General features: G+C 41.4%; 1 protein-coding gene across 3 annotated transcripts in view; it reads right to left on the bottom strand.

The window, feature by feature from the left end:
• SDCCAG8 (SHH signaling and ciliogenesis regulator SDCCAG8) overlaps positions 1–13,023 on the bottom strand; it is a 104,762-nt gene that overhangs the window by 3,874 nt on the left and 87,865 nt on the right. For all 3 annotated transcript variants that reach the window (XR_009418014.1, XM_059467290.1, XM_059467291.1), the window contains exons 17-18: positions 2,538–2,664; positions 394–476 (exon numbers count right to left, since the gene is read on the bottom strand). Coding sequence is in view for 2 of the 3 variants with exons in the window: in XM_059467290.1 (XP_059323273.1) it covers positions 426–476; positions 2,538–2,664 (178 nt within the window). In the remaining variant the exon portion in view is untranslated. The remainder of the gene's footprint in view (positions 1–393; positions 477–2,537; positions 2,665–13,023) is intronic.

Raw genomic sequence — 13,023 nt, 5'->3', positions numbered from 1 at the left:
CATTCCAATCAAAAGACAAACACCTAGTGACTATCCAGACAAAAAGTATCTGGGTTAAATCTGAGATCTTCCAGAAGTTCCCACCTAGCTAAGAGTTGTACATCCCCCTTTCCCTTCAACTTACACATTTAGGATTTTTTTTATTAAATTCTATTAGGTAAACTTGTCCTTGCTATTGAGTGCTTGTCCTTAAATTTTTAAGTGCTTAAAGAGAAAAAAATCAAAGCACAAAAACTTCAACAGTTTCAAACCCAAAAATGTTTCAAACACTTCCTTCTTCCTTTTGTCTTTAAGTGTTTGCCAGATTCAACTCACATCTGCAGATAGTTTTAGTCGTGCTCTCCTTTCCTCTCCCCCCCACTCTATATATAGGATATAGAAAAAAATACCTACTTCTGCTCATTTCTCTTTATTCATCCAGGTTTTTACTTCATTCCATCTGTGTCCTGTTTGAGATCTGCATGCCATTTTTTTCCCTGAAATGCAACTGCAGTTACTACAGGCTCATGTTTCAAGATACAACAGCACATTTAGCTTAGTGTGTTTTACATCATCTTTAAAAGATTAGGTAATGGCTGAGGCTTCCACCTCACCTCCCCACAAAAGAACCTCCAAAAACTTCGTTAATTATAAACTGTATTTTACTGTATTGTTGGTCAATACTGTAAAATGTGGAATATGAGGTCACTTTAACCTTTGATCAACATTAACTATGCAGTTGTTTGGTTTCAGTACTTCTATACTAACTAAAGGCAATCTTTCTGCAAAAAGCTTCCATTTATGGTGAACTGTTCTTCAGTTTCCTTAAACCAATTGTCTGATATTCCAAGCAGCTCTTTTGGGCTGAATTCCAGTTCCCAGAGAACCACCATTGCTTTAAATATCTGCACATAGATTTTTAAGGCTCATTCTGTAATAGTTTTTTCTATCATTCTTCTTTTCTGAGTGTTCTCAACTTAAAAAGTGTCCTCTGGAGCACAATTAACTTGTAATGAACATAAAGAAGGCAGCTTTTGCCAGTCAAGTATTGATAGAAATTTTAGTATTTGAATGATTTTTCCTCTTTTGTATGATTTTTGTACTTCTGCCCAACTCCATAAAAACACAATCACTTCCAGATAAAATAGATTATCAATAACAAAATCCCTGTGGACCATGTAAAGGCTGTTCACATTACCAAGAGTGCTTTTCTGAAAGCAGGAATTTTAATTTATTTTGGGAACAACCACCTCCTGAACCTCTCTTATAGAGAGAACACTATGGTTGCCCTAAAATTTGCCAGTAGTTACTACATGCTGATAACCTTACACTGCCATAAGCCACCGAGTTTGTCTACTAGAACAGGAAGTCCTGTAAAACCGAACACATGGACATGATTAGGGGCTTAACAAAGTATGGATTTTATTCTCCTAGGTTAAACATTTACTGATTTCTACAGATAAAAAGCCTACAAAAATAGTATGATTTAAGTACTTTAAAGTTCTAAGCCCATTCATGTTCTGTTTACTGTTAGGTGGGCTGCTAGACTAAATTTCCTACACTGAATGTCCTTTGTTACCATGTTAAGCAAACTCCAACTATCCTGGGCAAACTCATGAGTTTCAAAGTTAGAAAGCATTGTAATTTGCTTTGTGACTAAGTAAATACACTAAATCAACCTTGAGTTTGATTATCTGATAGTTTTACTGAAAACCTCATTCTGTGCTTGTCAGTTCTCTTCCTTTTTCTGAAAAAAAAGTGAAAGAAGAAAAAAGAAAAAACCCAGCCCTGCAGTCTTCTCCCTTATTTCCAAAGCACTTACTGGCCAAAGAACAGTGGCCAAAACAAAAAAGCCAGAACAGCCCATAAGAAGCCACAGCTTCCTAGGGACCACAGGAAGCAACAATCAGAACTGCTGGAGAAGCAGAGATGTGATGAGTGCTCAGGCAAGACTGATTGTACCTTTACCATCTCACATCTGGGTGCATGAATCACAGAATATCTTGAGTTGAAAGAGACCCACTGGGATCATCAAAGCTCAACTAGTGGCTCTGCACAGGACAAACCCAAGAGTCTTACCATGAGAGGTCATTGAGCAGCAAAAAAAAAAACAAAAAAAACTTTTAAAAATAAAGAGAAAAAATCATTAAGTGATAGAAGGACTTTAGTCTGACAAATGGTAGTAAAACCTCTAAGCAATTATCAATGTCAAGTAACTATTTAAACATTAATGATGTTAAAGAACAGATTTCCCTTTTCTCTGAAAAAGCAACACAAAAATCTTCAGTTAAGAAGTTAAGAACTGTCATTGAGAATAACTTCTGCTTTTTTATTGTCACTTCAAAACACTTTTTTTCATTTAGTTTTGATTTAAGTGAGAGTCAGGTTCAGCTACCTTTCCAATTGTGTGAATTTTTATTTTATTTTTTATAAGGTAATGCTGTATTTAAAAGAACAACAGCAACAAAATCCAGCAGTTGAAATCAGACTGCTGGCAGATTTCTCTGCTAAAGCTGCAGAATGTTCCCCTTAGACTTTCTTTTATTTTGGCACAGTACCTGTGTTCTCAGAAACTGCACCTCTTCTGTAAGCAGGTGCTTCTCTTTGAAGAGCTGATTCTGTTTGTTGAGCAACTCCACTAACTGCTGGGCAGTGGCCTGGCAGTGCTTGTCAAGCTGCTGTAACCTGGAAAAGAAATAGATAAAAGGGTTGCACAGCATCTGAAGTTGGAGTTCACAGAAAAAGCTTTGATCTTTGCACTGGTGGTGGCAGCACCCAGCGTTCAGGCTGGTGGTTGGGCTGAGACTAAAGTATTGCTCCTAGGATGGGCTTTAAATGTATTTTCACACCTTAAATTAGCACTTTAAAGGTCTGCACTTTTAATTTAGAAGCTTTATGAGGACATGACAGCAAATTTGCTTTGCTGTGATATCAGTAAAGATTGCAGGAGTGTATCCCAACACCTGTAGCTAAGCAAGCTGCACACTCTGTATCTGCTTCAGTAAATGTCTTCTTGAAACATACACAGTAGCCCAGATGATAAAACCAAATACCCAAATTCCCTGACAAACTGGACCCGAAGTGACAAAAACTTCTGTTTTCTGTCCACTGCTCTTTGCAAGCTGGTCAATGTCCAAAACTCATTACAGAACATAGCACTTATTTCAAGTAAGCTTAGTGTTAATTAAGCATGTCAGCATAGATCCTTTAACAGTCTAACAGGGATTCCTGGGGAAAGATGTAAAGAGCCCATCATTCCAAAGTCCCTCCTCATCAGGGGCTGCAAAACAGAGGGGAAAAGCTGGCAGGTATCAGAAGAAACATGCAGAGGCTTTCTGCTTACACTGGAAGAACATGTGCCTGAGTTGGGACAACAGTGCTGTAAGACAGGTCAACTGCACATTTATTTCTTTAATCACAAAAGCAGGTATCACTTGTTATTTCTCCAGTGCCTGTTTATTACTCCTGGCATCCAGTCAGAAGCAATTTCCAACTAATGTGAATTTTACATTAGAACAATATTTTTTAGTAGATAATCACAGGTAGCCCATGCAAATTTCAAAAATATTATTGGATGCAAGGCCTAGTGTGCTCTATTGTGAAGCTCTATGTCCTTTCAAATAAACTGCTGTGAATGGAAAAGTCTTTAATTATGGAAATAATCAATTACACATTTCTGCTTGTAACTTCACCACCCATTGTTACATTTAGATTGTCTCCTTGAGCAGAGGGAGAAAGATGACACAGGCAGTGAGCTGGGTTTGACCAGCAGGCCACAACCTTATCATCTGTATCTCCAGTGCTTGACTACAGGTTTAATAACATACTAATCTACAACTCTGGGCCACAATGGATGAAAAGGGTGCAGTTCTAGTCAATGCAGATCTGGATCTGTGAATTCCCAAATTCTGTCTGCCAGTCTGCTCTCCCAAAACTGCTGCCAAGCTGGCCCTTGGTCCACGCACTGGGACTCCCAGCCTGCTCTGCTGCGTTCAGCTCCTGAGGACAGGCTCTGGGCCCTCTCACAGTATCTGCTATTACGTGTGACATGTGCAGCACAGCCACACATTCCCATATGCATTGTATCTGGCCTGCCTGCTGATCTCGTAAATGATTCAAGATGAGAAATGAACAGCTCCACCCACATTCACTGTACTTCCCATATGTTACAACTGCACATCGATGCCTGCCATCATTTTTACAACTGGGTGACAGAACCTTCTGCACATTTTGCTAATACGAGTGAGGGAGGTTGCACGGTCGCCACGTTCACTTTGGCAACAGCACCTACCAGGCAAATGTACTGTGTCCTGAGCATCTGAGTGACCACTGTGCCCCTCCTGCCTAAATGAGATCATTTTTCCACCAAAGTGTCAAGATCTGTCCAGCTGGGATGGCATGCAGCTGCTCCCCCTTGGCCTGGCCGTGTTGGAGGACAGGGACTGACACCATGCTCTGTCACATTACTTCAAGGCACAAGGTGAAAATGTAGCTCATGAACCATGGTACCATGTTTGAACTATCCACAGGACAGCCTGGCACTAAGGAGAAAGCTCCCAGTCAGTAGTAATAACAATATCCTTCACATAATTTCCCATTAACCACTTCAAACCAATCCCAATTTCTATATGGAGGCAGGAGACAGTTCCATGAGATGAGTGGCTCCACAGAAAGAGAACACAACCGAGGCATCATAAGCTGCAGTGAAAGCTTCAAGGTAAATGTCTTGCTCTGATTCTCAGTACCTGGAACTCATAGGCAGCTTTATGTTAGAATGGCTCCAAACTACCCTGCTTTTTTTGTGCAATTACAACATGCAGAAGACTTCATGTGGCAGTGAAATTTGCATCTGAGACTAGGCTATACCCCAGACTGTCCAGAAAAGAAGGGAGAAGTGATAGATAGGGTTTTGTTACGCTTTGACAGGTATGGCTAGACAATCACTGCAAGACCCTGCAGAAATGAGGTGAAACATCAAACACAAAGGACAGCTTTGGCATCAAGGTGAATTTCACCTGCAGAATAATCTCCTGTTGCATCCAACACTCCAAAGTTGTACTAGCACCCACCATGTTACACTTCCCCTTATGTGTGGCCTACAGATAAAAACAAAAGCTGTTTTCTTTTCTATAACAACACATAGCTAAAGCAGGAGCACCCGCAGGACTCAGGCTGCAAGCTCCGTGCCCTGGGAGACTCAGACCCATTAATCCACAGGCAAACCACAATGAAGGTAAAAGCTGACATAACCTGTCAGCCCTCCTCTGGGTTTTAATGTTGATTTGAAGGAAATTAATATGCAATGATCTGTGGGCAGTACCCATTCATCCTGCAGTGGGTATCAGTCAGTCCTTGACATAGTAGAGGCATTAAAAGGTTATTTACTCTTTCAGCATAGTCAGGTTACTGATGTAAAACGTTTTCACTTTACTCCACAGAGCTGGATTTGCTGAAATGGCGTGATTGGATTGCAGCAACCTGCAGCAGCTAAATCACCAAATCCAATAATCATGCTGCACTTACTGGCACACATCTTAATTAGGTTTTAATACAAGTAATCTGATAACTACTTCTGGCCAGCCAGAGCGGAGCTGTCAGTGCTGAAAGGGCTGTTGTTGAGCAGCTCGGCCAGCGCGCTGCCGCGGCTGCCTCCCCGCTGCCCCTGCTGAAGCCCCCCGTCTGCCAGTTGCCATGGGAACACAGGCCAGCCCATCACCCCAGCAGTGGGTGCTGCGACCCTCAGGCACCCCAGGGCAAGGGCTGGGGCATCAGCCACACAGGGGGGCCACATCTCTGTGGGTGAGGGGTGCTAGGCCTGGCTCCTGCTGTCCCCCAGAGTGACCAAAGCCCAGCACAACCAGCACACATCATTGTGCAGCAAACTGCCCTTAAAATGCATTTGTCCTGTCAGGCCAAGAGTGTCAAACGATGAGTTTCTAAGGTTGCTCCTGCATTGCTCATTTGCCTGAGGATCAGGGGTGGTTCCTGGTTCTGAGTGGGAAAACCAAAGACCATGCTGGAGACCTCTGCCATGCTGCAGAGATGCAGCTGAAGGGTGATCACTACGATCACACTTAGTTCCTGACACAGATAGATCAGGCATTACCTGAGGTCATCTCCTGCTGAATGCAAGTCAGTGATCAGGCCTGCTTTGCCTATATGATGATCTTGGTGCCAGACTTGCTGCCATCAAAGAGTTAAGGTGTATGGCTGGTGCTCACACTGAGCTTGTTTCTGCAGTCACAACTGCCCCAACTGCTGTCACTCCCCACCCCCTTCATGGGCATGGTAGGACAGATCTCCTCTGCTTTCTTTCCACCTCAACTCTGCTACCTTTCTGCCTTCCCTTTTCGTAGCAGAAGTGATGTTGTTATTTTCATTAAGGCAGAAAAATTTATGTTCACTACCTCTTTGTATCTTGAATCAGCTCTATGAACAGCTAGGATGTTGAGACCAACAATGAAATTATTACTCACATGAGAAACTTCACTGTGGTTTATAGCACTGATAAAATCACACAGTATATTTTGAGGTAAAAAAATTAGTCTATGTATTTAGAAAGGCAGACAAATAGTAAATTAAACCCTGATGTTTCACTAGTGTCCTAAATTACTGTTTACTTAAGATCTTGACCCATAGATCAGTGCCTTGAAACAACCTTAAGTGATGAGCATCTCAGAGAAGCCTCCACATGCTCCCAAAATTTAAATAGGAATATCTACAGAGACAACCTATCCTTTAATTGAACTGCATTCTCCCACCTGGCTTCAAAATCAAAACACTTGATGCACCTTTTTCATGTTAGTAAAAGATAAAAAAAAGCATAAGGGGAAAAACACACAGACCAAGAAGCCACCCTGTAACAGTGAGTAGGAACTAAAGGTGGTGAATAAGCCTCCTCCTTTCTGTCACAGTGGAAGTCCTGACTTCTAACATGACACAGACAGACAGTTCAGGGCATATTAAAAAAGTTTCCATGGAATTTCCCACCCTCTGGAACCCCTATCATACTTCTGTTGCCACAAAAAGGACAAGACTGTCATTTGCTCAGGCAGAGCAGATCTACACCGCTTCTAGGTTAGTAAGATAAGCACTTGCCCATGCTACAGGCAGAACAAACTCATCCAACTGATGTTAACAGATGGTAACTAGAAGTTAATATCCTTTGCACAGTTTGGAACTGGACACCTAAGGAGCAAATGTCCACATTTTACCATGAACCCCTTGACCCAGGTGGCTTTGTATCACTCATTTTTTTCTTAATTTTATATCTGTTGGGTAACATTTAAATTCTCTTTTACTAAAGACACTCTCAATTTTTCCACATACTTTTAAAGTATCTATAGTATATAATTTCTAATAAGATAATATTTGCATGCCACAACAACACCTGCAAATAGGGTTTAATTAAAAGTTTACATAGGAGCTTCCCCTTTGTTTCAGATGTCACCACTGAGTATTAGAATATGTCCTCACTTCCACAGCTGGCCCACCAGGTTAAACAAATAGATCATGTAGGAAACCTGAGCATGGATCTATTCCTGGGCTTCTAATAGCTCATGTCTAACATGCTGAAGAGAACATTATCAGCCTGCTCTTCAGTAGGGGGGTGTAGCAGCTGGGCTTGGCCACCGTGATGACCACTTTTGGCCCTACTGGGTTTTGACAGGAAGGAAGAAATGAAAGAGAGTGTACAGCAGGCTGGAAAAGATATGGGTGAAAGCTTCACTAATGTCTATTTGTGTCCGAATCCCCTGGCTGAAGATGAGGCTTTTCCTCCTTTAAAGGAATACAAATAGTAAGACCTTTGATAAGAATATGAACTCTGGATCAGGTTTGCTCTAGAGAAGAAATAGTTTGGGTTACTATTTTATGCTTTTAGTTGACAAGTATGAAGTAAAACAATTCTCTAGATCATCTAGGCTAGTAATTTAGAATGCTGAAAAATACTGTAGAAAAAAAAAAGAGAGAAGCAGGGCTCAAAGCAGATAATGTTACAGAAATATATTGAATTGTATTGTCAGACTCTCCTTTTTTTGTTTTTTTAAAGATGTTCACCTCTCTGATTTTGTTATGTGCCAGACAGAACAGATTTTGCACAATTTCTCAGTCATAATGGTAGGAGACACATACCCCACTAAAGTTTTGAAACTGGTCTCCTCATGTTTATAAGATATGTATTTGTACTACTGAAATAATTTTCCTGTGCTTGTGTCACTAGTTACAACAATTTCTGTACTTTTTATAAACATGTGCTTGATTTCCCCTACTCCTTATTCCAATTCCTCCTATTTTGTTTATTACCAGACAAACTGAACCTGTACAAACTGCTAGCTAGTGTCCACATAAAGCAATCACTGTATTCAAGCTGTAGACACTGAGAATTTTTAATGCCCAATCTGAACTCTTTCCTTCACAAATACTTTGCCTTTAAAAAGAAATTCCCAGCATGAACCTCATCAGAAGCGACATGTAACAGACAGTACATGTGGTGTCTGGGCAGGCAGCAGAGAATTGAAAAACAAGTCTTCACTTTTTCTATCCCATGGCATGTGCAGAATGTACATGTGGCCCAAGCTGACATCAGGCATTTGAAGCAAAAAACCTGCTAAAAGCATCAGCTTCTGTTAATTCACTTTGTCAGATATTGTCTTAATTAAAAAAAAAAAAACAACCTATCGCTACAAAGGGCAGTGCAGCTGAGCTCCAACTGCTTCAGTTGTTCTGGCAGTCGCAATTGCAGGTGCACAGAACAGCTCTGGGTTCGGCCCTGCTGTCCTCACCCAGCCCAGATCCTGGCTGCAACAAGCAAGGGCTGCAGGCACTGAGGTACCAGCAGAAAGCTTATCTCTCTAGCTATCAGTGCCTGCGTTGGAAAGGTAAAACGTTTCTCGCTAGTGACCTTGCAGATGAGAGGCCAATAGTGCTGGCTTGCTGGCTACAGTCCTTCTCATTTGGTTATCTGTAAGGGAGTCTTTCCAAGTTTAAGGATTACATATCACAGTCCTTCAAAACTGTTCTACAGCACAACTCCAAGGCTGCTGTAGTGCATATTTTGACTACTACAAAAATAAACTCTAAAAATACCAAACACAAATTGTTAAATATCTATGGAGGTTTTGCTTGTTAGTTTTGTTGCTTTACCCCCATTATCCTTATTTTCCACTCTAGAGCTGCTCCTCCTTCCAGTTCATTTCAAACAAATGATTTTGCCTTTAAGCTCTGGCAGGCAACACACATTTACTTGTTTTTCCAGCTTCACAGAGGGTTATTGTGGTTTACATAAATCACAGTCAAACTAATGATAGTTGTAGGATTTGTACAGAGTTAGTTTTATGCTTGTGACACAGAAAAGGAGGAATATGACTTATATTGGTGACAGATAATTTTTTTCTGTGCAGCACATTCAGATAGATGTCTTAACCACAAGAGCTCGTTGCTCTCCATCCACACAGACCAGATTGCTTCCATTTGACAACTTAGCCCAAGCTCGGCCTACTCCCCTTCTATTACACTCTAATTTTCAAACTTACTCTAGGAAACAAAAGGTAAAAAAGGGGCATAAAGATCTAAGGAATGGCTGGGAAGGAGGTCAAGGCAGGCAGAGGAGCCTAGGGTGTGCGTGAGAGGTAAGAAAGATCAGTGCTCAAGATCTGCATGGATACACCCAAGGGACCTGAGGAGGGGTTGGCCTCTGTTTGCGCTGGCTGGCCAAGCAAGCTCCCACCTGACAGGGAGCTGCTGCTGGCACGCAACACAGCACTTTGGAGCAGGGCTGTACACCTGGGGCCAGCCCCATCTCCCCACGTTCCTCAGTGCAGCCAGAAACCAGCTCTGCTGAGACTGAAGGGAGTCACAGCATCAAAGAAACACCATGGTGGGTGTAACACAGGAGACTAAAGATAGGGAAAATGGTAAGGTTATTTTGCATTGCAAGGGGCTGAGAGGAAAGCAGTTTCATCCTGAGAAACCACAGGTTTATTTAGAAAAATTAGAAGAGCTGGAGAATCTGAGCAGTATTATCAGCCCACCTTCATGAAGCTCAGCTCTTGTGAGCAGAGAGTCCACTTGGTGTTTTGTTTTGGACTATATTTTAAAACTGCACAAGAAGTTAGTGAAACCTGCAATTGCTTAGCAACACTGAAGGGAAGCATTTCACAGAAAATACATCTTAAAATGCATTAGTACATTATAGACAGTATTACACTCTCTGTAAGAGACTGGCTATTTTGTAATTTATATGTGCATTAGTCCAACAGTGCTTTAATTTACTGCAAGGTGAACTTATTCATTGCTATGAAATAAGGGAATTTTATTGTTGTTTTAGAGGCAAATATCAGTACAGTTATCTTCAGGAAAACCATTAACCCCTCCACAATAAAGAATACAACTGCAACCAGGCAGTTTGGAGATGAGTATCAACACACCCAGACCATAGCCAGTGCAAAGGGTCAATAATGCCTTTCTGGTGAAAGCAGCTTAGCTTGTGGATGAGAATAGCAGCTCTAGAGCCCCTGCAATAGCAGCACAGGGCTGTCAGCAATACCACACAAAACAAGCACTAAGGTGGCTCCAGCCTGGCTCTCCCATGTCACAGTTCAGCACATCGGTCAGTGGTTACTGGACCCTGCACAGACATCCCAGCTTGGTAAGAACACCAGCACCTTCCAGCAGAAAGATTCCTCCTATCCACATGTGCATGCACAGACTCTTTTGTTGGCACCACATTTTAACTATAGTGAAAAATTCTAGCCAAACTATCAGCTTTTTCTTTGCTACAAATTGAAATAAATGTTAATAGCTTTCTTGACACATATTCAATGTAACTATATGAGAAGAATATTTTTCCCTTTGGATTACAGCAAAGGGTCTTGCTTAGTTTTTTTAGGCAAATTATACTCTTCTCATACTACTTCCCCACGTTCTCATCTTTCAGTGGTAAGCAGTGGTAACTTTTATGAAGCAAACATTTAAACAAGCAAGCTTAGAAGTCTCAATATGCTTTTGGAAACTGAACATTCTCACTTACATAAATGAAAACTAAATGCCTTAACTTACTAGTAGTAAATTAAGAAAACAAAGCTGTGGCTCTTTGTTCAAAAATAAACCATGGGGTTTGTTCTTTTCAGTAGGGATAGAGAAGACAAACACATGCAATTTGAGAACAAGAGATCTACTTGCTATCAGTCAATTACTGTCTCTGTAGACATGGCAACCTCCAATACTGTGGCTGCAGCACAAACACATCATTACTTGAAATTTCTTATATGGGAAGCCCAGAGAAAAAGCACATTTCTCGTTGGTGAACTCACACATGAACATGGGCAGAAAGCAGTCGGGGTCTCTGGAAGGCAGTGAAAGCTCAGCAGGTGCCTCAAGAGAGCCCGAGGTCCCCGCTGGGGCTCACTGGTCCGACTGCTCCTCCTCAGCAGCCACCACAAGAGCCTTCCAGGGAGATGCTGGTGGTCTTGGCACCACTCCTGGTGGACAACTGTCCACCTCACACCTGGCTCAGCCTTGGCTGAGGCGAGCTAATGAACAGGCCGACAAAATGAACCCAAGCCTCCCTCCCGGGGGAGGCTACTTTTGATCAGTGTGGAGCAACATATGCAGGCTTGAGCAGGGGGGCACGCAGGCAGCTCAGGGAAAAGCGTGCGCTGCTGTAACTAAACTGCAGATTAAGCTGAGCACTGCTGTTTCCTAAGCTCCAGATAAGGAACCTTCTGGAGAGCATGAAAAAAATTAAAGCGAAAAAAGAACGATCATTGTAATTTTACTTTTAAATTATTGTGAATCTAGGCTGCACTAGAGCAGCGTTTGTCCCAGTTTAAGGCAGTGTATTTTTCAGCAAAGATACTCATAGGGAAGATGCTTCTCTAGTTAATGGTTTGTTTCTAATGTCTCTGAAACCATAACATTACCTGCTCAGCAAGTATTTACCAACAAATGAATGTTTGGGTGTCCCTCATGTTATCTCCTTACTTAAAAATCATGATATTGGGATCATAATGTACTTAAAATCACTTCAAATAAAATAATCCTAATTATTGAGCTTCTGTACTGCAGCATCAGGGTTTAATTTCCTTAGAAACAAATGTTATCAAGGAGAAAAAACTGCATTTACAGGTCTACTAAAAGGCCTGATTTCATTGAAACATACAGAGGAATTTAGAGTTCTATTCTCTGACAGTAGAGAAATTACTAAAATCTATTTCTGTTATGGATCTGGATACAATAGCTTTCATCTTGATCCAGACATAACTCCTATGAGCTGTAATGTGAACTACAGACTCCTGTAAAGCACACAAAACCCCAAGAAATGCTCAATCTTGTGTTGCTAAAAACTAAAGGAGTTCTGCCTTTAACAGAAGCAGGCCCCTTGTTTGCATAAAGAGCACCTTGTCAAACAGAATACAAATGCCAAGCTGGTACATTATAGCCACAAGCACAATAGCTCCACTCTTTTTAACTAAGCAAATCATAGAGAGGGCAGTTTTCCCCCAAAATCTTGGCATCAGTGACAAATTTAGTGAACTGATGTCTCAAAGTGTTCACGAAAGATGCGGGAAATTTGCAGAGGGGCATGAGCTTTTAATTTCAAAGAGAAAGGAACTGTATGTTTTCATTGTAAAAAACGAGAGTGTGAAAAAATCCTAAGCACACAATAGCTCTCTTTCAAGTATAAAGTTCAGAATTACATCTCCCAAGTTTCCTGTACGTTAAAAGAAGAACACATAATAATGATCTAAAAATCCTTCACAAAAAACCAACAAGCAAGGATGAAGCAGTACTCGCCTGGGGGCCAATTGCCTCTCCAGCAGCGGTAAGGCTGTTACTAGGCTTGCAGTACCATTTGTTCCATTACACAATCTCCTGAAGCCTTTTACAGAGAGCTAAAACAACTGCCTGTACCAACACGACACATGGCTTTCCATCCCGACTCTTTGCTAATCCAGACGCTCCAACCATCTTTCTTTAAGATGCCATATGGTTGGCAGAAGCCTGTAGATCTAGCAGCACATCTGCTTGTATGTTACTTCTCCC

The sequence above is a fragment of the Ammospiza nelsoni genome, chromosome 3, assembly GCF_027579445.1.
Source record: "Ammospiza nelsoni isolate bAmmNel1 chromosome 3, bAmmNel1.pri, whole genome shotgun sequence".
NCBI lineage: Eukaryota > Metazoa > Chordata > Aves > Passeriformes > Passerellidae > Ammospiza > Ammospiza nelsoni.
This window is presented reverse-complemented; position numbering and strand designations above follow the sequence as displayed.